Source organism: Chelonia mydas, chromosome 1 (assembly GCF_015237465.2).
Source record: "Chelonia mydas isolate rCheMyd1 chromosome 1, rCheMyd1.pri.v2, whole genome shotgun sequence".
Taxonomy (NCBI): domain Eukaryota; kingdom Metazoa; phylum Chordata; order Testudines; family Cheloniidae; genus Chelonia; species Chelonia mydas.
The window spans coordinates 56826187-56854132 of NC_057849.1; the positions used below are offsets into that span (position 1 = coordinate 56826187).

At 42.1% G+C, this 27946-nt stretch overlaps 1 protein-coding gene across 13 annotated transcripts in view; it reads left to right on the forward strand.

Moving 5' to 3' along the window:
• The window catches only part of RCBTB1 (RCC1 and BTB domain containing protein 1), a 77249-nt gene that overhangs the window by 9933 nt on the left and 39370 nt on the right, over positions 1 to 27946 (forward strand). For 3 of the 13 annotated variants that reach the window (XR_005224482.2, XM_043532908.1, XM_037893434.2), the window contains exons 1-4: positions 1909 to 2123; positions 22934 to 23107; positions 24081 to 24231; positions 25789 to 25955. Coding sequence is in view for 10 of the 13 variants with exons in the window: in XM_043532908.1 (XP_043388843.1) it covers positions 2055 to 2123; positions 22934 to 23107; positions 24081 to 24231; positions 25789 to 25955 (561 nt within the window). In the remaining 3 variants the exon portion in view is untranslated. Of the gene's footprint in view, positions 1 to 1884; positions 2124 to 2599; positions 2804 to 5479; positions 5505 to 22933; positions 23108 to 24080; positions 24232 to 25788; positions 25956 to 27946 lie in introns of those variants that run through there. The other 10 variants (XM_037893435.2, XM_043532936.1, XM_037893436.2 and 7 more) reach the window with 10 other exon arrangements.

Below are 27946 nucleotides of genomic sequence, written 5' to 3' on the forward strand. Positions count from 1 at the left end.
AACAAATTTGAAAAAGAACCACAGCAGAAGTATAACAAGTGTTATTTTGTCCAAGAATGCTCAATAACACTGTATCATTGTATTAGCTGAACATTTTGACACCTTTATTCTTCAAAGAGATGTTTAGAACAAGTGAAAATCCATAGGCCATCCTACAACAGCTGGGTAGCTACAGGTGTGGGGGTGAGTGTACTGAGCCATAAGCTGCAGCAGTGAAGGGACATGCTACTCAAGATGTGGGGCAGGTGGGAATAATGAGGTTGCTTGCAGGGAGGGTACCCCTATTTCACCCCCTTATAGGACTATGATACATTTTGTACAAAGTATGCCCTGTGAGGTATCATTTTAAAACATATTATTTGCTGATCATTAGGTTCTGGTAAAATATGCGGCTGTATGTAAAATCAGATTCCACTATATGATATTACTAAGCCATGTTTTGGAGGGCAGTCACACACCAGTTCCCCAGAGACAAAAGGCTAATCAACGTCTCAAGGTCAAGTGGACCTTCATCTGATTCAGTGGCCAGTCTTCCACAGGAAAGAGGGTGTAGGCAAAAAGTCTACATTTTGATAAAGAAGCACCTTAAGGTTCCTGTCCACACAGACTTTCCCCAGATGATTCTTGTGCAAGACAAAGTGCTCTTAGAGGAGAGGGCAGACACCCCAAATCATCCTTCCCTTTCTCTATACTAATGGCATCAGCACTTGAAAGGAAGCAGCACTGGGCTGGGGGGAGATCCTGACTGAAGGATTCAGCCAGTTAAGACTGTTGGAACTTATGGTGAGAGAGACCTTTGCTTAAAATTCACTTAGCTTGTTAAGTTAGATATTAGTTGCATTTTACCTTTTTATTTAGAATCATAGAATTTCAGGGTTGGAAGGGACCTCAGGAAGTCATCTAGTCCAACCCCCTGCCCGAAGCAGGACCAAGCCCCTACTAAATCATCCCAGCCAGGGCTTTGTCAAGCCTGACCTTAAAAACCTATAAGGAGGGGGATTTCACCACCTCCCTAGGTAACGCATTCCAGCGCTTCACCACCCTCCTAGTGAAAAAGTTTTTCCTAACATCCACCCTAAGTCTCCCCCACTGCAACTTGAGACCATTACTCCTTGTTCTGTCATCAGCTACCACTGGCACAATCTAGATCCATCCTCTTTGGAACCCCCTTTCAGGTAGTTGAAAGCAGCTATCAAATCCCCCCTCATTCTTCTCTTCCGCAGACTAAACAATCCCAGTTCCCTCAGCCTCTCCTCATAAGTCATGTGTTCCAGTCCCCTAATCATTCTTTATTTGTAGTCACTTAAAATCTTTCTGTAGTTAATACATTTGTTTTATCTAAACTGGTGTGTTTGGACCGAAGTGTTTGGGAAACTTCATTTGGGATAACCGGATTTGTGTATATAATTTTCTATTAATTAAATGATGGACTTTATATGAGCTTGTAGTGTCCAGAAGGTTGCTCTGAAGTACAAGACATACTTTCTGGGGGAAAGTCTGGGACTGGGAGTTTGCTGGTGCTGCCCTGCAGTGAAATTCAAGAGTTGCTGGCTACGGGACTTTTACACTATAGCTGAGTGATTTACATGTTGGAGGCTGTGTGAGCAGACCAGGATCAGACCTGAGCAGTGAGAAAGGCACCCCATGTTGGAGAACTGAGGGGACACAGCTCTCCATCACTCCAGATTGTATCCTGGGGTATGTCACTGGGTTCTTAATTTTAGAAAATGTTAACTTTCTAAGTAAGCAAACGCAATGTTGCTGATGCTATACAACGTTGCTGAACTCTGCTCAAGGTCGAAGGCTGCTAACTTACCGCTGCAGAGGAAGCCAAGCCTCCTTCAGTCTCTTTGCTCTTGCCCAGGCTGTTTGCATAGCAACCCCGCGCCCAGCAGGAGAGCTGTTCCGGCAGCAGGAAGCGCCGGCAGAAAAAGCCGGATCAGTGCAGCCCGCTTTCCCCACCGCAACTCCAGCCGCAGGGCAAAGGGCTGGGCACAGCCAAGCTCTGCCGTGTGACTCGGGGCAGGCCCTTCCTGACCGGCGCCCCCAGGGAGATGGCGAGCGCCCCTCCGGCCCCGGGGCTGCCGCGCGGAGCGTCTGAAGGGCTCCGGAAACACCACCTGGTAGGCGCCCGCCCCACCCCTGGGCTTCCCCCACCCGCCGCTCTTCCCACCGCCCCTCCAGCCCGTGTCCCCCCCCCCGGGGAACTGGGGGCGCCCCTCCCCGCCGGGCGAGAGCGGGGGGAGGGGCAAGGGTTACGCGCCGGGCGCGCTCTGCCCCTGGCCAGCTCGCGGGCTCCCCGCGCGGCGGCGGTGGCGCGGAGACATTGCTCCCGGGCTCCCGACTACATAACAACCACGGCGCATGCGGAGAGGCGGTCCGTTACGGTTCTTTCTTTAAGGTTTGTCAGAGCCTGACACCGCCGGCCAATCAGAGCGCAGCGCCTCAGTCTCGTCTGCTGCTGAGGCCGGGGCAAGCACCCAATGGGCGGTGAAAGTGGGCGGGACCTGTCACTCTCCGCGTGAGGCCCCGGAGGAGGAGTTCGGTTCCTTGCGCCCGGATCCCGAACAGGGAAAGGGGCGGGGTTCTGGGAGCACGTGACGAGTGTTGGGTTTCTCGCCCCCTCCCGTCACGTGATCTGGACGGGTCGCGGCAGCGTCCCGCAAGCTCTTAGGCTGCTGCTCCGCGCGCTGCCGGGGTGGCAGCTTCCAGGTGCCTCGTGGCGTGTTCGGGGCAGCAGCGACCCTGCCCCCCGCCGCGGGCCGGGGCTCGGCCGGGCAGGACGCTCCTAGCTCATTTTCAGGTATCCGGCGGGGTGCGGGCGGCTGCGGCTTCCTAGCGCCGGTAACGCGACCGGCGCAGCGCCGCTGCTAACCCGCGGGCGGCCCTGAGCAGGGATATTAACTAGTGGGGGGGCCCCTCTGCAAGCAGCACAAATTAATAGCCCCCCCCACCCCCAGGCTGCTCGGGGTCCTAAGCAACAACTGCTTGGTTTGCGTCTGTCTAGCGCTGGCTGCGGCCCGGCCGCGCTCCGCTCTATCGGGGGTTGCGGGGTGGAGGGGAAGTCTGGGGTGATGGTGGGGAGAGCGTGGGAAAGGGGGGTGACTGGGCGGGAAGCTGCTGAGGGCAGAGCCTTTGACCCCGGGTTGCTCTATGTGGGGGCTGATCTCTCCCCGCCCCCATGGCTCTATGTGGGGGCTGGTCCTTGCCTGGTGCCTTGGCTGCTCTCCCCAGAGGTGGCTGCATTTCAGCGCTGCTGTGCTACGGCTCCCGCGGGCCGGGACCTGGTTGTTACAGATGCTCCGGAGCGACTCCCGGGCGGGCGCCGAGGTGGAGCAGGTTGAACGGTCTGTGTCTGGCGGGTCAGCGCTCGAGGCGCGTTTTCTCTACCTGGGGGTTTGGGTGGGTTGCACCTCCCCCTCCCCCCAAATTTCTGCGGGAGACATGTAAGAGGGGGTGTTTGCTTTGGATCTGAACTAGTTCTTGCTGTTTCTTGGATGCTCCAGTAAAACTTAGGAAAAAGGGGAATGAAAAACAGTCTACAGAGCTTTGTGCTTAAGCTCATGGGTGAGCAAATATCTGTTAATGCACAGGGCTTTTTTTGAGACTGCCACAACAGAAAAAGCAAAACTTGGGTTCGTGTGATACAGTTGACTTAAACCCTGAACTCCATGACATTCAAATTGAAATTAAGGCTGATGTTCTGCCTAGGGCACTGCAGCTATCCTGTATTGTGTAGGTTTCAGAGTAACAGCCGTGTTAGTCTGTATTCGCAAAAAGGAAAGGAGTACTTGTGGCACCTTAGAGACTAACCAATTTATTTGAGCATAAGCTTTCGTGAGCTACAGCTCACTTCATCGGATGCATACTGTGGAAAGTATAGAAGATCTTATTATATACACACAAAAAGCATGAAAAAATACCTCCTCCCACCCCAATCTCCTGCTGGTAACAGCTTATCTAAAGTGATCACTTTCCTTACAATGTGTATGATAATCAAGTTGGGCCATTTCCAGCACAAATCCAGGTTTTCTCACCCCCCCACCCTTTGTCCTCCACTTCCCTCATTGAACTTTAAATACTGCCCTTTCTGTTCTCTCCTGCCTCCCATTTTACCTTTCTCTCCATCAAGGATCTCAGTTCTTGAACCCTTCTTTCTTCAGAGAACTCCACAGGATTCTTCAGTACTTGTTAATCCATCTCCATAGATGGATGACATAAATAACTTCTTCACCCTTAAGGGATGAATGTTTTATGACTGCAGTACTCTTAATTTATAAAGGAATAGGCCAGCAATCAAACTGGGATTAGCTGGATGGCATTGCAGAACACTAGTAAGCCAGCTTCTAGCAGAAACCTGAGTAATTCTCCAGTGATTACCTGAAGGAAAGATCAGGAAATACTTAATGTGTCAGAACACACTACTAGAGGAATACATATAGCACCTTACAGACTAACAAATTTATTTGGGCATAAACTTTCGTGGGCTAAAACCCACTTCATCAGGCTCCATGCATCTGACAAAGAGGGTTTTAGCCCACAAAAGTTTATTCCCAAATAAATTTGTTAGTCTGTAAGGTGCCACAAGGACTCCTTGTTGTTTTTGCTGATACAGATTAACATGGCTACCACTCTGAAACTTGTTACTCTAGGAATGTTTTCTGAAAGGAGTAGGTATTTGATTCAGTACTGAAGAGAGTAAAACTGGTAATTAGTCACAGAAAGGTACTTGACACTAACAACCATGTTATTTTGCTGTGATAGCTATATTATTATTATTTCCAAATTTGAGTAGTAAAGATAATGAAATATGTCATAATTTAGAGTATTGCTGTTGTATAAGATAAAGAAACCATTATATTTACTGTACAGACTCTGAACTGTATTAGCCAGTATAGAAGCATATAACTTTTTCACCAAAGAGCCCTATAAGAGTGCAGGGTTACAAAAGTCCTAGGAGGTTGTTCCCTTGTTCCTGGTATGCAAGCATCTTAGAATCATAGAAGATTAGGGTTGGAAGAGACCTCAGGAGGTTATCTAGTCCAACCCCCTGCTCAAAGCAGGACCAACCCGAACAAAATCATCCCAGCAGGGCTTTGTCAAGCTAGGCCTTAGAAACCTCTAAGGATGGAGATTCCACCATCATAGGATTCTTACTCTAATCCTATGAGCACAGATGCTTTTTAAATGAAATAAGTGTTTGCTTTCTATAGTGCTGGTACTTAGATTGATAACATGCTTGAATTTTTCATTTATGTTGGAAGTTTCCTTCCAGCACTTTTTCTTCCCCTACCAACTATCACAGTGTCTGCTAGCTAAATATTTTTGTTCAGCTCATCCTTCTTTCCTGCTCCATGGAAATAGGGATCTAATTTCTTGAGAAATTTGAACTTTGGACATTTCTGTAATAAGTCTCTCTTCAAGTGACATCTCTGATGCAGTGGTTGTTGACCACCACCTTCCATCTCTTGCAGTCATGACAGAGTTGTAAAACTTCCACTCAGGTGTGTAATTAAGGTTTTCAGATGCTTTCTAATGTAAACCCTTAGTCTAAGTAACAGGATTTTTTTTTCTCATATAAAGGTTTTTGGGATCCTACTTTTAAAGAATCTTAATATAGAAGTGAATGCAGAGATGACATTTGTATCATTATAGCTTTCATTGCACATGAAAGGATCCTAACAAATTAAATATAAAAAGAGCCTTGTCTCTCCCTCATATTTACATAGCAGAGGCTAGGAGAAGTCATGGAGTAACGCAAAAGTTTTTGAAGGAACATAACATAAGAGAGGGGTTATTGCACCCTTCTAAATTTCAGGTAATTGTAAACAAACACCTGTACATTTTGAGAACCCAATCCATCATTGATCTTCTTGGGGAAAACAATCCATAGAAGGGACAAACAATAAGTTTAAAATTACTTCCTCTGTGTTTAGCCAAATTGAAATAAATGCTGTCTTAGGAGCTGTTTAGGATAATTGGGCTGCTTCAGATGTAATGATGATTCAGCTAAACAAAAATCAGCATATTGTAGCCATAATACTATATAAAAGTGTTTGGCATTCATCATAGTATACTTAAGTACTTTATATAGTTAAAGCTGTTAAAACAGTTATATCTGTTTATAGATAATAACCTAGGATCTAATGCTGACCCCATTTTATTTATCTATCTATCTTGCAGTTACTCAAGGCAAATAGTTAGGAATGTTTAATCATTGTAAAATTAACAAACTTCATCTCCAAACTGGTCAGTGGAGGATATTTAAAAATAAAGCAGCAATGTGCAGGTGTTTAAACATATGATTGTATTCTAGTAACTGCCTTTATGGTAAGGCTTATGTTTGGAACACAAAAGAGCCTTAGACCAAACAAGTACACTTGGAAAGAGTATAAATTAGTGGTATAGGAGAAATTGCACACTTTAAAAATATCTGATTCAAATGTCTAATGGCAATCTTTGTGTTCTTATTGCTCTTTCTTTATGTTTAAGTTGCTCTTATAAAATGGCAAAAGTAAGAAATGCCAAATGTGTGAGACTGACCCTCTTTAAGCTTGAATTTTCACATTTTTGTTGGTGTATCCCTACTTAATTCTTTTTAAAAATTGGTTAAAAGTTTCAGTTACTGCACTTGCTCTTGAGTCCCACTGCCAACTCTTATGGTTTTACAACCAGATTTTCCTGTTTTTGTTTTGTTCTGGGTTTTTAAGATGTTTCTCTCCCCTGTTAATTTATGAAAGACCTATACAACTAGAGGAAACTGACTAAAATTCTGATCCTCCCAGTTTTTCTCTGCAGATGCAGGGCTTTGACTATAGGAACAACTGTTGCAGGATTGGGGTGCAACTGAGGGAAACAGTGGAAGTGGATATACCAACAATACGCTAACAAATGCTCAAAGTATATAAGTTTTAAGACTAGAAATGTTTTTCTCTAAACTTGTTCAGTTTGTCCTCTTGGGTGTGTTACTTGTAATGATAGTAAGTACACCATTTCCATGCAGAAGTGTGTTTAAATTGATTGTGTCCTTTTAAGAATAGTTTGTTTAATGTTAGGAGTAGTTTTAAAAAATCAGTTGAAAGCGTTTTGTAAATATTTCTGGCATTGACTTTGCAAGGGGATGGAGAGGGAATCCTAAATGCCCAAATGATCCTTCTGCACATCCGTGACAATCGGCTTTCAAAATGTTGTGAAAAGCAAACTAATGAGGAGAATTCATGAGCAGTTCAGTCTTTTCAGATTTGTTCAATCTGTACAAATCTGGATATCTGGTTTTTTGTTTTTTTTTTCCAGCCCAGATGTTAATAAAGATACTGGATTTAGCTTCTTTGATGTTTTTTAAATTTTTTATTTTCAGGGCAATGTGTAAACGCTTCAGCTTTATTCCCCACCAGTCTCCTCCTTTTGTTTGGTGAACACTTTTGTTCATTTGTTTGTGTTTCAGTGGAGCTGAAATTAACATGGCTCTTTGTTTTTGTCCTTGTTTGAGCACTAGTACATTGGATCATTTCAAAGATGTCATCACAGCCCTGGGAATGGGGTTAATGGCCTTATGCTCCTTCTGCTGGCTAGTTCTGCCATAGTGGAACACAAAGCATTGCAGGTCCTGAAAACTCTTATTTTAAATTGTTTGTTTGTCAGTGGATCAGAAGACAAGAATGAAAATGGATATTTGGAATCTGGAGGACTTTATCATTGCTTGCCATCAGTTTGATCTTTTGAGAGGGCCTAGAAATGAAAATATTAACTTGTTCATATGCTATTTTTCCAGGAATATTTTGGTACAGTAACTTTTAAAATGTGCACTTGAGGTGCGATGCTGAATCTGATACACGGATGAAGTTCAGAATCTTCCTAGATCCTCCTTAAAACTGACCCCTGCCATGATGCCTTCAAATCCTGTCATGTCTGTTTTCACCTGTTGTGTCTTCTCTTATACTTAGAATATAAGCTCCTCAAGGCAAGGACTGTCTTTGTTATGTTTGTATAGTGTTTAGCACAGTGGGCTGAGGCCTCTACGGGTTACCACAATACAAATAAATAATCAAACGTTACATTTCTGATGAAAGTGGACCTGGAAAAGATCACCAAATAGGGTAGTTTTCAGAGTAGCAGCCGTGTTAGTCTGTATTCGCAAAAAGAAAAGGAGTACTTGTCACACCTTAGAGACTAACAAATTTATTTGAGCATAAGCTTTTGTGAGCTACAGCTCACTTCATCGGACGCATTCAGTGGAAAATACAGTGGGGAGATTTATATACATAGAGAACATGAAACAATGGGTGTTACCATACACACTGTAACCAGACTGATCACTTAAGGTGAGCTATTACCAGCAGGAGAGAGGGGGGGCGGGGGGGAACCTTTTGTAGTGATAATCAAGGTGGGCCATTTCTAGCAGTTGACAAGAACATCTGAGGAGCAGTGGGAGGTGGGGGGGATGGATGAACATGGGGAAATAGTTTTACTTTGTGTAATGACCCATCCACTCCCAGTCTCTATTCAAGCCTAAGTTAATTGTATCCAGTTTGCAAATTAATTCCAATTCAGCAGTCTCTCGTTGGAGTCTGTTTTTGAAATTTTTTTTTGTTGAAGTATTGCCACTTTTAGGTCTGTAATCGAGTGACCAGAGAGATTGAAGTGTTCTCCGACTGGTTTTTGAATGTTGTAATTCTTGACGTCTGATTTGTGTCCATTTATTCTTTCACATAGAGACTGTCCAGTTTGGCCAGTGTACATGGCAGAGGGGCATTGCTGGCACACAATGGCATATATCACATTGGTAGATGCGCAGGTGAACGAGCCTCTGATAGTGTGGCTGATGTGATTAGGCCCTATAATGGTGTCCCCTGAATAGATATGTGGACACAGTTGGCAACGGGCTTTGTTGCAAGGATAGGTTCCTGGGTTAGTGGTTCTGTTGTGTGGTATGTGGTTGCTGGTGAGTATTTGCTTCAGGTTGCGGGGCTGTCTGTAAGCAAGGACTGGCCTGTCTCCCAAGATCTGTGAGAGTGATGGGTCTTCCTTCAGGATAGGTTGTAGATCCTTGATGATGCGTTGGAGAGGTTTTAGTTGGGGGCTGAAGGTGATGGCTAGTGGCGTTCTGTTATTTTCTTTGTTGGGCCTGTCCTGTGGTAGGTGACTTCTAGGTACTCTTCTGGCTCTATCAATCTGTTTCTTCACTTCCGCAGGTGGGTATTGTAGTTGTAAGAATGCTTGATAGAGCTCTTGTAGGTGTTTGTCTCTGTCTGAGGGGTTGGAGCAAATGCGGTTGTATCTTAGAGCTTGGCTGTAGACAATGGATCGTGTGGTATGGTCTGGATGAAAGCTGGAAGCATGTAGGTAGGCATAGCGGTCAGTAGGTTTCTGGTATAGGGTGGTGTTTATATGACCATCGTTTATTAGCACCGTAGTGTCCAGGAAGTGGATTTCTTGTGTGAACTGGTCCAGGCTGAGGTTGAATGTGGGATGGAAATTGTTGAAATCATGGTGGAATTCCTCAAGGGCTTCTTTTCCATGGGTCCAGATGATGAAGATGTCATCAATGTAGCGCAAGTAGAGTAGGGGCATTAGAGGACGAGAGCTGAGGAAGCGTTGTTCTAAGTCAGCCATAAAAATGTTGGCATACTGTGGGGCCATGCAGGTACCCATAGCAGTGCCACTGATTTGAAGGTAAACGTTGTCCCCAAATGTGAAATAGTTATAGGTGAGGACAAAGTCACAAAGTTCAGCCACCAGGTTTGCCGTGACATTATCGGGGATACTGTTCCTGATGGCTTGTAGTCCATCTTTGTGTGGAATGTTGGTGTAGAGGGCTTCTACATCCATAGTGGCTAGCATGGTGTTTTCTGGTACTCTGGTTACAGTGTGTATGGTAACACCCATTGTTTCATGTTCTCTATGTACATAAATCTCCCCACTGTATTTTCCACTGAATGCATCCGATGAAGTGAGCTGTAGCTCACGAAAGCTTATGCTCAAATAAATGTTAGTCTCTAAGGTGCCACAAGTACTCCTTTTCTTTCTGTAAATAAGGTAGTGTTATCCTGTTCCACAGTTTGTCGTAGTATGGATGGATTCTGAAGGATGCGCATTCATCCCTATGCTTTCATAGCTGTGTAGTTTCCTCTGGGCTGTTCCTGCAAAAATAAAAATAATAAATGATTTACGCAAAGAGCCTTGCGCAGGAATCTGAGGTTGTATTTAGAACATGGTGAGGGGTGGGACAAAAATAATACATTGCAAATTGTCTACATAGAACATAAGAACGGCCATACTGAGTCAGACTAAAGGGCCATCAAGCCCAGTGTCCTGTTCTGACAGTGGCCACTGTCAGAGGTGCCTCACGGGGAGTGAACAGACAGGTAATCATCAAGTGATCCGTGCCCTGTCACCGAATCCTAGCTTCTGGCAAACAGAGGCTAGGGACACCAACTAGTTCCTGGAAGGTTTGCTTCACCCACTGTCAGAGGATTCAGAAACTAAGTGGGACGTTGCTTTGATAACAGGCGTAACTATAAGCTAACATCTTTCCAAAACAAGTTTTTATTCCCCTGTATGGAAGTTTTATACTATCTTTAGAGAGGAAAAGGGTGGACCTGTGACCAGGTTGGGAATTAATTTTCCTTCAACAACAGAGGAACTTGTAGCATACAACTAACAGAATCTAAAACAGTTGGGTGCTCTTAAAGCTGACAGTGCAGTAGGTCTGATATTGTGAAATAATGAGCTTTAAAGGAAGTTTGATTAATTTAGGCTTAATCAAAAACAAAAAGAGCCCCTGACATTAATGTAAAAAATGCCAATTCATAACAAAATACTGTAGCAAACTGCACCATCTACTGGCAGTAGCTAACCACTGCAGTGACGTGGGTGTGGGAAACCCACCATAATAAGGAGTACTGTACTCTCGTATCACCTAGCAGGCGGGAAGCAGTTAACTAGGATATCTGTAAATTTTTAATTGGTCACTATATTTCAGAGAGATTTGAGGGTTGTGAATTGGTAAACACAATTTCATTAGAGCAAATGGTCAAGAAAGAAACTAGAAAATTATAGGCAAAGGACTCATTTGTGTTGGGAGGGAAAAAAGAATTCTTGAAACTATTTTAAGAAGTATAATGGTAAGCCTTGGACAATCACACTTTTAGAGAGAGGGAATCCATATTTGAATAACCTGCTGGAGTTCTTTTTAAATACTACCACTATGGATGAGAAATGCAGGGACTCTAATGGAGCTAGATTTTTTTTTTTTTTTTTTTTTTTTTTTTTTCGGAAAAGCATTTGACAAGATCCCATATCAGAGATCCGTGGATAAAATCAGATTATATGATGTGGAATAGAAAAATAGACTGAAGATCAAGAGAAAAGAGAACCAGTTTTTTGTTTGTTACCCACAAAAGCTTATGCCCAAATAAATTTGTTAGTCTTTAAGGTGCCACTGGACTCCTTGTTGAGTAATGTATGGTATCTTTCTTGCTTGATATGCTCAAGTGGGGTACATAAGGAGTCCATTTTAGAACACTGTTCCCAACATATATAGTAAAATGTGCTATTAACCATAATTGCCTATCTTAATGGCCAGTGAATTTTTAGTCCTCCTGAGCGTGCATGTTAGTCACACTGGTGTCTTCAGTTACTTGCTACAGTAGCCAGAAAAGAAATATCCATGTTAATAGATTTCACTCTAAAATAAATGTTTTAAAATGAGACTTCCAAATTTGCAGTTAATGTTAGGAGTGCTACAGTTAATAAACAAACAATGTAGCTGTTCTTTAAAATATTTTGATCATATAGGTGGTAGCACCATTAGATGGTAAATAAATTGGTCACTTGTAAAAATATTAAGTATCGGAGCAAGGAGCTAGGCAAAGGCTTAGTCTGCACTTAAAAATTAGAAGAAAAATATCACACCATGAGCACCATAGTTAGCTCAACCTAACCCCCAATGTAGATGCAGCTAGGTCAACAGAAGAATTCTTCTGTTCAACTAGCTACTGCCTCTTGGAAAGGTGGATTAATTATATCAGTGGAAAAACCCCTTCCCTCATGGCTGCAGCTGTGCTGCTGTAGTGCTTGTAGTTTAGAGGTAGCCTTAAAATATAAAGGCTGCTAAGAGGTGTACTGACAAAACAGTGGACAATCAATCCTGGACATGCAAGGTGAATCTGAAGTTTCACTGAGCCCAGATACCTTTCTTAGCTATTGTTGTGTAAAAAGTTGATCTCAAGGGATTCCTTCTACTCTTGAAAATAATAGGCAGACTTAGCTTTAATTTCATTCCATGACAAATCTGTTTGTAACCTCTTTTCCATAGCACTTTGCATCTTTGAGTAGATTTGAGGTCTTGTATTGCTCAAGCTTGTCTGTATTCCTATAGTGTTCGCCTCCAGTCTTTTTACTTCTGTGTGCCAAATAGAGTGTGCACAAGAGCCTATCTCTTGAATCATGTGGGTAGTTAGTCTGCAAATATGCCAAGTAAACTCAGAGGTCAGCCATGAATTCCTAGGATTGTAAGGGTGTGCATTGCAGAAAAAGAGCTGTGGCAGCAAGCCTCTGCGTCTGGATCAGCTCTCGTCTACACTGCTATTTTAAGCACAGTAGCACATTCGGGCTTGGGCTGGAGCCTGAGCTCCAATACCCTCATTTCCTCTCCTTTCCCCCACCCCTCTCCTTCCCCAGTGGGTTTCGGAGCCCATCGCCGGCCGAAACATTTACACTGCTGTTTTTAGCCGGGTAGTGTGAGCTTGAGTCCGTTGACCGGGGTTTAGAGACTTGCTGCCTTGAGTTTTTGTTTTTGTTTTTTGCAGTTTAGACGTACTTTCATAGACCACCATTTCATAGAAAGCAACATGTTCTGGGCTGAAATTGTTTGTTGCTGTGAGCTTTATAACTCAAATACATTTAAAGGTAGTAACTCATCTACTGAAGAAAGTTTTTAACAAAAAAAAAAAGAAAAGCTTTCCTAATGGCTTGTCAATGGAATGTACATGATTGCCAAATCTATGCATGTAGGAGGAAATCCTAATAGATTAAGGCCAGAAGAATCTTTTATGATGATCTAGTCAGACCTCCTGAATAACACCAGTGAACCCAGCATTCCTGACTCAAAATCCTCTGAGCAAGCGAGTTGATCATGTTCCTCTCCCAAAGCTTGTTGCTGAATTAAAACTTGTCTATCAGTCCTAAAGCACTTATAGTGTAAAACAGTGGTTTTCAAACTTTTTTTTTCTGGTGACCCAGTTGAAAATTGTTGATGCCCACAACCCAGCAGAGCTGGGGATGAGGGGTTTAGGGTGTGGGAGGGGCTCAGGGCTGGGGAAGAGGGTTGGGGTGAGGATCTGGGGTGGGGCTGGGAATGAGGGGTTCAGGGTGTGGGAGGGGGCTCTGGGCTTGGGTTGGGGTGTGGGAGGGAGTCAGGACTTTCAGCTGGGGGTGCAGGCTCTGGGTCGGGGCCGGGGATGAGGGGGGTTTGGGGTGCAGGAAGGGGCAGGGGATTGGGGCATGGGGTTGGGGCGTGGGCTTAACTTGGGTGGCTCCCGGTCAGCGGCGCAGTTGGGGGGCTAAGGCAGGCTTCCTGCCTGTCCTGGCACCGCGGACCGCACTGCGCTCCGGAAGCAGCCAGCAGCAGGTCTGGCTCCTAGGTGGAGGTGCACAAGCGGCTCCGCGTGGCTCTAGGTCACAGACACCTTGCCCCCTGCCTGCCCCAGCATCCAATGGGAGTGTAGAGCTGGTGCTCGGGGCTGGGCAGTGTGCAGAGCCCCATGGGCACCCCGCCCCCCCCACCTAGGAGCTGGACCTGCTCCTGGCCGCTTCCGGGGTTCAGTGCAGTGTCAAAACAGGTAGGGACTAGCCTGCCTTAGCTGGGCAGCACCGCCGACAGGACTTTTAATGGCCTGGTTGGTGGTGCTGACCAAAGCCGCCGCGACCCAGTATCTTACAGTACTGGGTCGTGACCCGCAGTTTGAAAACCACAGGTGTAAAAGTCCTGTATATAATTGTTTGGTTGCCATTTTGTATCTAGCAGGAGCTGCTTCTTTAGTTGGGAGCAAATACAAATAGCATATCTTCTGCAGCTGGAGAGGTCTAAGAGATATGTTATCCTCTGAATAGACCTTTGCCCTCTTCACATAGAGTAAACAGGATGTTGGACTGCAATGGTAGAGGAATTCAGTATAAATCAAAGGTGATGGTTTATAAGAGAGAGCGTGATTCTAAGTATGGTGCTGTGTGTGCAGTCTAGGTTAAAGATTTGTCGAAGCTGGTAAACCATTCTGAGGGTTTTTAGATCTTGGCAACTAACTAGCTTCCAATAGATAATTGTTACTGATTAAGAGAGTCTAAATGCAAGCTCATTGTTTACAATAATGTGTAGGTCTGTCTGGTGTTTAGTTTTGAAAGAACTTTGTAAACAAGCTTTTGTGGAATGAGTAACTATATAGAGACTATATATACACTTGAAATCTAGGTCACAGTTTTCAGATATAGTAGCCTAGAGTTAGGCTCCTAAATCCATATGTGGGCACCTATGTTATTTTTTCAAGAGTGCTGAGTATCTAGCAGCCTCCTCTTGGGTGCTCAGTGCTCTTGAAAATGAGATGGATGCCTTAGTATGAATTTAGGAGTCTCACTTTAGGCTACTATTTTTGAAAAATCTTTGCTGTAGTCAACTTTAAAAAAAGGAATTAAAACTAGTTTCAGGTACTAAATTTGCTGCTGAGAGGTTTGCCAACTTCTTTTTTTTTAAAAAAGGTAGGAAAACAGCTAAATGTGTATATTCCTGTTACTGTGTGAAGATCCAGGAACACAAAAGGAGGAACTGAGTATACTGAAAGTACGGTCAAATGCACAAAGTAAACAAATAAAATAAACACAACTTTTTTGCTCTCTTATAATTTTAGGTGGTGGTTGCATTATTAGTCACTTTTTTAACCTGATGTTGGAGATGTCCCTTTAAAACAAGTACATGAATACTTATGATTTTATAGCCTTTAAATATCTTGTCAAAGATTTAGAGATAAGGTTGTCATGGTTTCATAGCTTTTTTTACATTAAAAACAATAAAAACTATTTACAGTAAGAAAAGGAGTACTTGTGGTACCTAAGACACTAACCAGTGTATTTGAGCATAAGCTTTCGTGAGCTACAGCTCACTTCATCGGATGCATACTGTGGAAAGTGTAGAAGATCTTTTTATACACACAAAGCATGAAAAAATACCTCCCCCACCCCACTCTCCTGCTGGTAATAGCTTATGTAAAGTGATCACTCTCCTTACAATGTGTATGATAATCAAGGTGGGCCATTTCCAGCACAAATCCAGGGTTTAACAAGAACGTCTGAGGAGCGGGGGGAGGGGGTAGGAAAAAAACAAGGGGAAATAGGTTACCTTGCATAATGACTTAGCCACTCCCAGTAACTATTCAAGCCTAAGTTAATTGTATCCAATTTGCAAATGAATTCCAATTCAACAGTCTTTCGCTGGAGTCTAGTTTTGAAGTTTTTTTGTTGTAATATCGCAACTTTCATGTCTGTAATCGCGTGACCAGAGAGATTGAAGTGTTCTCCGACTGGTTTACGATCCATTGTCTACAGCCAAGCTCTGCGATACAACCGCATTTGTCTCTGTCTGAGGGGTTGGAGCAAACACCTACGAGATCTCTATCGAGCATTCTTACAACTACAATACCCACCTGCGGAAGTGAAGAAACAGATTGATAGAGCCAGAAGAGTACCCAGAAGTCACCTACTACAGGACAGGCCTAACAAAGAAAATAACAGAACGCCACTAGCCATCACCTTCAGCCCCCAACTAAAACCCCTCCAACGCATTATTAAGGATCTACAACCTATCTTGAAGGATGACCAACACTCTCACAAATCTTGGGAGACAGGCCAGTCCTTGCCTACAGACAGCCCCCCCCAACCTGAAGCAAATACTCACCAGCGACCACATACCACACAACAGAACCTCTAACCCAGGAACCTATCCTTGCAACAAAGCCCGTTGCCAACTGTGTCCACATATCTATTCAGGGGACACCATCACAGGGCCTAATAAGATCAGCCACACTAGCAGAGGCTCGTTCACCTGCACATCCACCAATGTGATATATGCCATCATGTGCCAGCAATGCCCCTCTGCCATGTACATTGGTCAGACTGGACAGTCTCTACGTAAAAGAATAAATGGACAAAAATCAGATGTCAAGAATTATAACATTCATAAACCAGTCGGAGAACACTTCAATCTCTCTGGTCACGCGATTACAGACATGAAAGTTGCGATATTACAACAAAAAAACTTCTGTTGAATTGGAATTCATTTGCAAATTGGATACAATTAACTTAGGTTACTTTGCATAATGACTTAGCCACTCCTAGTCTCTATTCAAGCCTATTTCCCCTTGTTTTTTCCTACCCCCACCCCCCCCGATGTTCTTGTTAAACCCTGGATTTGTGCTGGAAATGGCCCACCTTGATTATTATACACATTGTAAGGAGAGTGATCACTTTACATAAGCTATTACCAGCAGGAGAGTGGGGTGGGGGAGGTATTTTTTCATGCTTTGTGTGTATAAAAAGATCTTCTACACTTTCCACAGTATGCATCCGATGAAGTGAGCTGTAGCTCACGAAAGCTTATGCTCAAATAAATTGGTTAGTGTCTAAGGTGCCACAAGTACTCCTTTTCTGTTTACAGTAACTGAGTGTTGAAACTTGTCCTGTGCATTGCTCTGCAGCTTAAGGTCACAGTTTACCTAGGATGTCTGCTTATTTAGGACTTACCTGCATTAAAAAATTCCACCGAAACATTTCCATTGGTTCAGCTGCATTGATGACAGCCCTCCCTGTAGGTAAGGTAAGGATGCCAGAAGCTACCATCAGTGCCAAACTAGCTCCTGCAGCTGAACTGAGAGTATCCTCAATGGAGAACTTGTTGGTAAAATTCTGTATCATAAATGTGGCCTTTGACTCACTGTCTCTCAAGCTAAGTAGACAAAGGGGAAGCAAAGTCTCTCGGATTTGAAGGGACAAGCCCAAGGTCACACAGTGCTTCAGTGGCCGAGAGGGTCTTGTTAGGTTTTTAAAAGTTTTATAAACTGTCTGGTCAGGGTGGTAGATGACACTTGCATTCCTCACTACTGAACTACTTATATGCATCTGCTTTTCATTCTTTCTTCCATTTTGAGCCTCCAAAAGGACCTCTGGACAAAGCAGGCTCTTCGGTGTGGGCCTTCTCTTACATTTAAGTTAATGTAATTTTCCTTTCCAAATCTTGAGGATTTTTTGAGGTTTTGCAGTAAACTAACTCTGGTAAGAAGAGTTTGCCTAAGATGACTGTAAACACAGAATGAAGCACAATGGTATTGTTGACTCTGAGCATTCAGATATTGTCTCGCCCCAACCAATCATGACATTAAAAAAAGGGGTTCTTTGTTTTTCAGCATTTAGTCTTGGGTCTCATTTTCAGTCTTTCCTGCACAACCATGCAGGCTAGCAACTTTCATCTTAAAAAGCTGAGATTCTCATGTAATAGCTTGACTCAAGAATGTGGGGCTTTAAGAAAAACACCTAAAATTGTGAGATTTTGCAACATCCAGAATAAACTTCTCAGATTTGTATTTTGGTACTTGACCATGTGCTAAAGTCATAAACAGCCAGTCCAAATAATTTACATGACTTGGCTTATAGTGTTTAATCTCATGTGAAAGTAATTTTTAGGTTTTATATAGTACTTCATTGTGTAGTGTTCTGAACATTTAACTCTTCATTCTCCACGTGGCAGAGGCAAGTGTATTCCCCATTTTACAACCACATATGTCTTTAATTCTGAGTACCATCAACTTCTGTCACTCTGGCTTCTGATTAGGAATAGTCTTCCTGAGTCGGAGTAGTTGGTAGCTGATGTGTTTAATCTGCACAGGCAGACCCACTGACTCCATTGAGGCTCCATACAGATACAGGGTCCGCTCACTCAGAGTGACTTCCTGGATCAGAACTCTAGTTGATAACTGAGAGCTGCACAGTTGTGAAACTTTTGTGATGGACTATAATCAACAATACTGCATTTAACAGAATGCAGCTACGCAATCTGATTTAGTGTGATTTTGGGGGGGGGGGCACATAATCTCATGTTTTTATTGTAGGCTGAGCTTGTAGTGCCAGCTGTAGTTAAGGTTGCCTAATACTTGCCATTATAAGAACTTGTTTTCAGTTGCTTGTAACTCTTGCAGACTTTAACTGTTCATTGAATTTTTGAAAAATTTCAGCTAGAGCAGTTAATTCATTTCCAAGTGTGATTTGAGCAAACAATGTGTCTCTCCGTAATACTGGAAAAAAATGCTTAAATCCATTTCATTGAGAAGCTCTAGCACTTCTTTGTGTTGGAGTAGAGACATAAAATTTGGCAGTGAGATTGTGTGGTGTCGGGGAGGTGCCTTTTCTTCAAGTGTCCTGAACATATTTACACTCTTGAGTTGCACTGACAGCTTGGACAGTGCAGTGTTCTGGTTGTAGTACGGGTTAGAATGTTCACAAACCCCTCCTGCACCTTTAATGTTCTAACACATTCTGAGGGTGTGGCTATAAAAGGGAGCATGGCTCTGGTTGCTGCCTCACTTCCTTCCAGCTGCAACGGTGAATGTACACAGACCTCTCCAGATTGCAGGGATCCATTGATATAAAATCTTTCCATTCTTAGATTAGTTAGTAGTTAATAGTTTTAGAGTAAGCTCGTTTTAGAAATAGGTTTAGATTAAGTTTCAGTTTAAAGTAAATTACTTATACAATATCATGGTAGATTTGAAGATCAAGAAACATTGTTTTAAAGGGTGTTTGTCATGCCCGGCTGTCTTCGCCACATCCGATGTGCATGTTCAGTGCTGAAATGCCTAGGAGAAAGGCATTCTTGTTCGTATTGTGCTATTTGGGGCCCTCCTCAGCCCCACATAGCTAGACAAGACTTCAGGCTCTTCTGTTACAAGAAACTTTGTCGGTCAAGCCTCTGGGATCAGATACTTCTAAACAGATATCCGATACCTCACTTTAGGAAGGAATCTGGGGTAACTTTTGATGTAAATCAGTGTGTAAATTTACCAGTATTCTTCCCCAACCATGGGCACGTAAGGGCAAATCTAATTACATTATTTAGACACAGAGAATGCATTCTGATCTGAACAGAACTAAAGACTTTAGGTCCTCTGCTACATTGTTTATATCATATGTTGATCAGGGGTCAAGCTGTCTCTGCCCATTCCCTGTCAGTGGGTCAGACAGTATATAGAGGACAGTTATAAAAGTTCTTCACTCTCTCCTCCTACAGTTCTTAAAGTTCATTCTACCAGTGCAGTTGCTGCATCTGTAGCATATGGTAGACATGTTCCCATTATTGAAATATGTAAATATGGAGTTCAGCTCACACTTTCACTAAACAGTGTGCCTTTTTAGATTTGGCAGCCAGATCTGATGCACAGTTTGGCAAAGTGGTACTTCAGTTGTTTTGTTTAATTAGGACTCAGTGTTCCTACATCCACCTTTTATGTACTCCTTGCCAAACTATCCCAAGAGTAGGAATATTCAGAGGATTCTTGAAGGAAATGGAGGTTACTTGTAACTGTAGTTCTTTGAGATTGACTCTACATACTTCCATTCCTTGCCCATCTTCCCCTCTTCTGTGGAGTCCCAATTAAGGTTGTCACTGGATTCTGTAATAGGGATGGAAGAAACTGAGGCCACTTGTGTCACCAAGCCCTTTTGATAGCCATGCCCTCAGAATGGGCTAGAATGTTTAGGGAAGTGGGGAGAAGGGCATGTGAGCACTCTAATCGACCCTGATAGCAGAAGTTCCACTAGCCAAGCTGCACCAGTTGGCGCATCCCAAGAGTGTGAACTTGCTGATTGACTCTGCATAAAGTATGGTTACAAGTAACTAACCTTCATTTACTCTGTGTGGAAAATGGTCAAAACTTGCCCAAGTTATACATTTTTGAAAAAACTCAGACTTGTAAGTTTGGAAGCTATGTCTTCTGAAGATTCTTTATGCACTAAGCATGCTCCAGCTAAGGGCTGCAGGGACTGAGCAGGACTTTTCTTGCAATTGCTCCTCTTGGTGTCCTGAAATGCTATGGTATCAGGAACTGGGAGTAGGGGGATTCTCTTCCTGGGCACCCAAAGTAGAAGCAGTGAGAGCAGGGAAGCATGGACGGCGGGTGGTGGTGGGGGGGAAAGCCTGTCTTGAATTCAGAGGGATGAGAAATGGGAGGAGTGAGGGAGGAGAAAATGGGATTGTGGGGTGGTAGGTTGCAGGAGCCAGAAAGTGGGGGAGGAAGAAAGGGAGCAGCTGGAAGGGGTTGGATGGGAGCTGAGGAGGACAGGATATAGGTTGCACTTCTTAACTGAGAGTTAAAATTGCAGAGTCAAACAATCTTTTAACATAGTCTTTTAGGTATAATAGATATTATGTTAACAGTATTATTTCTACGTGACGGTACCCAGGGTCATGAGGCACCTCACCACCATCTGCCCATAGCGTGAGGAAGTGTTGTCTGTACCTTCTGTGGGTCAACTCCTTGAAATCACCAGCCTCTGGCAATCCAGACCTCTGCGGGCCTTGCTGTGTCTGTACCGGGTAGTTATAGGCATACATCAATTCCTGAGTCTTCTGAGCATTCCCTGTAGTGCCCAGCCCTTTATCCACTGAGCACTCAGAATTACTAGGCCTACTGTTCCCAAAGGAACAGTAAACACCAATTTATACCTTAGAACACAGCTTTGCTAAACACTTAGTTTTTTTCACTATAAATGCATCTGTTTACTGTTAAAGAACTGACATTCAAGTGAATAAGAATATTGGAAACAAATGGTTACATATAAAACAATCGTAAAATGCTTTCTAGAGACTAAACATAACTAACAGGTGAACATCTTGTTTAAAGAAGCTAGTCTCACCCAAGGTTCTTTCCAGCATTTTCAACCAAGTGTGGTTGAGATCCCTCTTGCATGAAGCAAACTCATTATCCATTTGCTTCCATAGTGAAGGATGCTAGGGTGTCGTCTTTGTCCCCCAAATTACTAGAGCAGACCTTGGGTGTCCAGGCAGTGGCGTAGCCAGGTGGAGAAAACAGGGGGAGCGGTGATGATAAAGGCACCACCCACTTATACCCACCCGGTGGTGCTCCAGCTGTTTGGCGGCGGGTCGGGCGGCGCTCCGGGTCTTCAGCGGCACTGAAGGACCCAACGCCGAAGTGAGTAAAAATTAAAAAGGCGCCACTTGTGCTCCCGCCCTAGCTACGCTCCAGTGTCCAGGTCAGAATAGAGTTGTCTCCCCCACTCTCCCACTGCTTGCTTCCTCCTGTTACTTTCATCTTTTGAATTTTTCACAATCCTTCATTAGCATTCAGTTTAGACTGGTGAGAAGAGGCCCTTTGTTTACTCGTAAATTAAGCACTGTATAGTTAACAATTTCTCTTCTGACAGAACCTGTATTTCCTCTTTGCTGGTGATCAGTTCCAAAATACAGACCTTAACATAATTTTGTGTGTGTGTGTATCTATCTATCGATCTATAGAGACACAGACACACGCACGTAACCCTTTAACAACATGTTTCATGATGATTTTGATGACCAGTGTGTGACAGCAGCTTTTATTTCGGACCTCACATGAGACTTGCTGGTGAACTAGAATGTATATTCCAGACCCAGGAGGTCCCTGTAACATCTAGGCACCCCTCTGTGCCCCTTTCTAGTTGGCGTGAAGAGGTTCCTGGGTCATACGTGACCAGTGCATACCATAGTGCTGTCATTTTATGGAATGCTCTGGTGAGAGCACAGATCTGTGCCCATGAAGTACTAGCATATCACATAAATGTGGAGAAGTACTAACAGCAGAATCTCTTTGGAGCATCAGTGCTAACATGACTTTTCTTTTGTGTGAGGATCTGATCAGATCTAAAAAATCTTGCATAGTTGCTTCTTTTTTTGAGTATTTTTATCTCCTTCTTGAATCCACACAGTTTTCATGCGCAAACTAGAGGTGATGAGGGTGGTAGAAATTTGTAAGTTATACACAGTGATATTGTTTCTCTGGCAGATTTGATGATACTTTTTGTCTTTTGTTCATCTTCCAGTGTTCTAACGCAATCCAAAGTGTTTCCCAATTAACCAGTAATGACTAGTTGCTCTGCACAGAGTTCTCCATTTTTCATTTACTCTGAAGCAAACAGATCATGGTTTTGTGCTGTAATTCTCCCATGCTCAAAAATAGTTATTTTTGTCCACAAGGAAAGTTTTAAATCAGCCCCCGTCCCCAGGACATCCCCAATACTTTAACAAAAAACCCTAACAAACTGGCATCATGTGCTACTTGCATATATTGGGATTTCACACTGTCCAGAATTAAACTGGGATTGCACACTCGTTATAGGAGACAGGTATTTTACTTTAAGATCTGCTTGTCTTTTTTTAAATGGAATCTAGGCTTGGAATACTGTTTCACGTTTACAAGAGAATTGACTGTAATACAGAAGAAAATAAGATCCAAAATAAAGCTCAGAAATCTACTGCCACTGAAAGGCAATACTTGCTAGGTTGCATATTTTATCAAAATATGGATTTTTCAAGTAGAACGGTGTCTTTATCAGGGTTTTTTCAGTAGTTATTAATTCAAAGTAGCCCAGCAGGTATTTGTTTTTAATGACATTTCTCTAATATCCTGTCTAGGACTAGCTATTTGTTCTTCCTTGGTATGTTGTATGATTACACATCTTATGAATGAATATTCTATTCCTATATCAGAGAGACTAATGTCTCTGTAGTTAAGTTTTAAGTGCTTTTTTCTTTTCTAAAGAAGAATATCTTGTGCCTTTTGTTGAAAACAAAAAATAAGCCTTTGTAATAGTTTGTTTTTGTTGTTTTTTCCCCCCCTTTTTACAGCAGAAATGTCAACTTTCTTATAGGAATTATATGAAACCCAACATAGTCATGGTGGATGTAGGAAAATGGCCAATATTTACCTTGCTTTCACCTCAAGAAATAGCATCTATTAGGAAAGCATGTGTATTTGGCACATCGGCCAATGAAGCTATATACATTACCCATAATGATGAGGTAAGTCTATAAGGAAATGAAATACCTGATCTATTTTGGGATGTAATTCTAACCCCTTTGAAAGCCTGTAAATAAGCAGCCTACAAAAGACACTATGCATGAATCTGTGTCCCAGTCTGTGAATGAATGTGGCGGAAATGAATTGCAAATATTTGAAGTCTTGCATGGGGACATAACTGGGAAGAGAGTGAAAGGAGTCACAATAAAACACTCTTAACAAAAATTATTTTCATTACTATTAATGTCCTAGATTAGTAAAGATGGAAAAAATAAAAACTTGCTACATAAACTGGGTCTCTTTACATTTCTTTTCACTCGGACAACTGAACTAGACTGGTCAGTTTCACTTCTTGGATCTCTTATACTAGCACACATTTAAATATAACTGGGCAATTATTATGACAAATGTTAGAAGAACTTACTATCCTTTAGATCACTTTTGGGTATAGCAGCTGTAATAAAAATGAATCTCCAGTCCAGGATATGCCCATTAGAGGTATCCTTTTAAATTTAAGTAACTTTTTTCTGAATCAAAATAGAATTGTCACAGCTTTTTTATGGAAGGAGAAGTAGTAGTGCATTGCCCTAAATAAGCTTAGGCACCCAAGAGGAGGAGATATTTGGATGCCTGACTTTAAAGCGTACAAAACACAATTAAAAACACTTCTGTAAACATTTAAAGACCTATGATTTCAGTAGAATAATTTCCATTAGGGTTCGTAAACCTTCCTTCTGTGTGTATTAAACAAAAATCTCTAAATTTGAATCTAGAACTAGTTGTAGAACCCTTTGAACCCAGTAAAGTTCCACGGATGAAATCTTTGCCCCGTTGAAGTTGATGGGAAAACTCCCAGTCACTTCACTAGGGCCAGATTTCACCCATATATCTATATCTGTCTATCTCCCTCTCCATAAATATGAATCTAAATAGTTTAAAATGCAAATTGTTTTTTTTTTCCCTTTTTCCCCCCAGGTGTTTGTGTTTGGACTAAACTGTAGTAATTGTTTGGGGACTGGAGATAATCAAAGCACCATAGTACCAAAGAAATTAGAAGCCTTATGTGGAAAGAAGATTAACAGTCTCAGTTATGGAAGTGGACCACATGTTCTACTTAGCACTGAAGGTAGAAAACATTTAGTATGTGAAATAATCAGTTACATATTCTATCAGGGTTAACCAAGAACAGAAGTGGAGATATGTTGGTAGATTGATACTTGGCCAATGTGCTGGGTTTGTTGCTCTTCTGGGAATTCTGATCCTGGGCCAACAAAGTTCAAAGGCCAGATCTCTCAACTTACAGAGATCATAGCTTTGCTGAAGTCACTTTACACTAGCTGAGGAACTGGCCCAAAGCATGCCATGAGGGTGACATGCTTAGTCTTCTCTCTGGGAAGAAGGAGCTACGTGCATTCCTAATTATCAGAACTTAATGATCAGATAACATTTTCCAAACCTGGTGGCCATCCGAATCAAATAATATGTTCTAGTTTTTTGTGGCCTTCTAACCAGCCAGCTTTTACAAAAGGAAGAACGCAGGTTATTTCTCAACACTGGGTGGGTAGTAAACAGCGGCAAGGAAATGAATGCATTTTACCTTTTGAACATAAAATTGGAAACCAGACTCCAATATGAAGTTGTAAAGTTCATTGGCTGACTAGCAAGGCAGTGCTGATTAAAAGGGTCTGGACTTGATGGCTTCAAACCTTAACATTAGACTTTTCTTTGTTTTTAAATAGTTGTTTTGAGTTAAATTTGTCATAAGAATAGACTATGTGCTTGTAGCATGTGACTTCAAGCTTCTGAAATATTATGAATAAAATGACAGACTGCTCACTCTCTCCTCTAAATTGTTTGCCTGGTTCCTTTATTTAATGTTGGATTTTGAGAACATTGAAACACCTTGCTCAGTTTTTTTTTTTCTGGGAAGGGGGTATTAAAAATAATTTAACATCAAAATTAGTTAATATGAACTCACTGGACAAAGCCGCCTTTGCCTTGAAGTGACAAGAGGCAAGATAGAATCTGTTTAAAGGAAGTCTGGGGAAGGCAGAAAGTCGGAGAAGAGCAAAGAGTTTGCTTGAAAAATTCTCAAGGGTGAAGAATAGTGAGCCCAAGGAAGGGAAGGAAACTAAATGGAGTCCAGGAAATGTCCACTCAAAGTTGGCTTCCCTTTATAGAATAGCAAATTCATATAGAAAGCTGGTTTGGTTTGGGGAAAATAGCTTTTGTCTGTATTGTCTGATCAGGCAGCTGACATCAGTTTTAAATAGTTAATGATATTTACTGCCAATTATAGTAGGGTAGTGTGGGGAAGCAAGCAGTTTCATTCTTCAGTAAGGTTAGTGAAACCATTTAAATCTGTCTGTTAACAATGTCCTCCATTATATTGAGGTGCCACCATTTATCTCTCTCAATTAACCCAGAGCTCATGCTATGGTATAGTCATGAATAGTTAGACTTGAGAAGGAAGGCTAAATACTGTACAAAGAATAAACTGTAGAACAATTACTACACTAGTCTCACTACTTAGTTATTCTACTCTCGCTTTCACTTATAGCACTGTCTGTACTCATGCTTTTATAGAAGTTAAAGAAAGAGAAGACAGTGTTAGAATCAATTAACATCTTCATTAATTCGGAATTGGTGGGAGTGGTATCACAAACATGCATGTTTTGTGCAGATGGTGAAGTTTATGCTTGGGGACATAATGGATACAGCCAGCTTGGGAATGGAACAACCAATCAGGGCATTACTCCTATTCAAGTCTGTACCAACCTGCTAATTAAGAGGGTGATTGAAGTAGCTTGTGGTTCTCATCATTCTATGGCCCTATCATCTGATGGAGATGTAAGTCTTACATTTTCTTATTTAACTTTTTCAATAAACTTGGAGTTCCTGAAAGGAATCAGATAGCTTTGGAGATTGAAGTCCTTTTCTATCCACAGTACAGGTACAAAGTAACCTTACCCGTGCGCTTCAAACCCAAGGCATCCTCTCTTTAGGGATGGGAGGGGTAGTTCATTCTCCTGGCCAATTTTAATTCTTCTTCCCTACAGTGATTTGAAAATTGTGGCCAGTGAGTATTCTTGTGGGTTTTTTGTGCATCAGATACCTATCAGTAAGACTGAAACTGGAAAGAACACTGCACCTAAAAAGCAATGTAATTTTGAAAGACTTTCTTTTTCACTAGCATTCCCTATCTGTATAATAGAGAATTCTACCAGAAATGGTAGAATCTTTCAAAAGATACAAATTTAAGGTTGCCCTCTGTGTGCGCTGTTGTAGCACTTAAGATATGTGCCTTGGGCAGATGGGTCAGTCTGCGGTATCTTTAGTGTTTTGGTTCTCTTTAATACTGCATCTGATTTCTGCATTATTCATTATTGTGGAAGTATTCTGCTCTGTCCACCTTCACATACATTTAGAGGGATTGGGCATAGTTGGTTTTATATCTAAATTCTGCTTTGTGCTATATATGTTGAAGAAAATATATCCCCGCAGAAATGAGTGGAGTCAGGCTTGGTTTGTCCATGTGTAGTTACCTGGAAAGTGTAAATCACAAATTTTTTTAAATACTACTGACTAGTCAATGTTTCCTTTTTAATTAGTGTAAAAATGGTATTTTTAGACTGAGTAATCAGCCTGATCTAATGCTGTTTTAGGGCTTCATCTGAATTGTTTGATTCTAAAATCAGCTTAAAATAGTTAAGACGAGGAATTCAAAATAGCCATAATTCTGTCTATGTATTGGGCTCCCAGAACCATAGTATCTGAGCACCTCCATATCCTATTCTAATATGAAATCATACTACTGCCATTATGACACACAGTAGCATATCAATGTCTGTAATGAGGGGGATGGAAGGCAGATTCAGAAGCTAGTTTTTTGTTGATAATGTGCTGCTTTTGAGAGGAGCTTGTGCTTAGGAAAGATCTTAAAATCATAGACTATCAGGGTTGAAAGGGACCTCAGGAGGTCATCTAGTCCAACCCCCTGCTCAAAGCAGGACTGATCCCCAATTAAATCATCCCAGCCAGGGCTTTGTCAAGCCTGATCTTAAAAACTTCTAAATCTTGAGATTTTTCACCCCTTTGCCTTGCATAGGGTATGAAACTTGGAAGTGTAGTGAACCTAGTTAGGCAGCAGTGCTATGGTCCAAACAAGATAAGAAATAGTAGGAGGGATGTTCTACAGGTGCGAAGAATGAGACCTGAAATGCATATTTTGAATATAATGTATATTTAAACTGTACTTAATTACAGTGCTAATCTCCTGGAATTTAGACATTTAGTTTGATCTATATTCTGCTGCATTCTTAGTGGTTGACTGAGGCTTTATCGTTACAAGATTATAATCCTGATTATACAAAACGTAAGGGAAAGTGGAATAATATTTACATATGGAATATGGAATAATATTTACAGAAAGAATTGGCTGCAAAAGTAAATGACTTTAATCTCTGGAATTTCAGAAGGTCTTTGAAGTGTCACATCACTGTTCATGTGACGTTAAATGATGAGCTCTAGAGTAGATGAAGAAAGGTAAGTGAAGGGCAAACAGACCACCAGCAATTGCCAAACTGGGAGAACTGTTGAACAGATGAATAGAGACAGCTAGCTCATTCCATGGTTTAAAGAGCAGAAGCTATAATCACAGATGGCTGTCTTATATAAATGAGAAAACAGTGGCTTAAATTTCACATTACTGTGGTGGTTTGCTAAAAGGTGGGGAGAAAATTCACTCTAAATTTAGAGGTTCCTAGAGGTTAAATTGTGAGTCTCACTTTTCCATTATAATTCTGAAAAATAAAGCTGGTAAATAGTCGTCTTTGAAAACA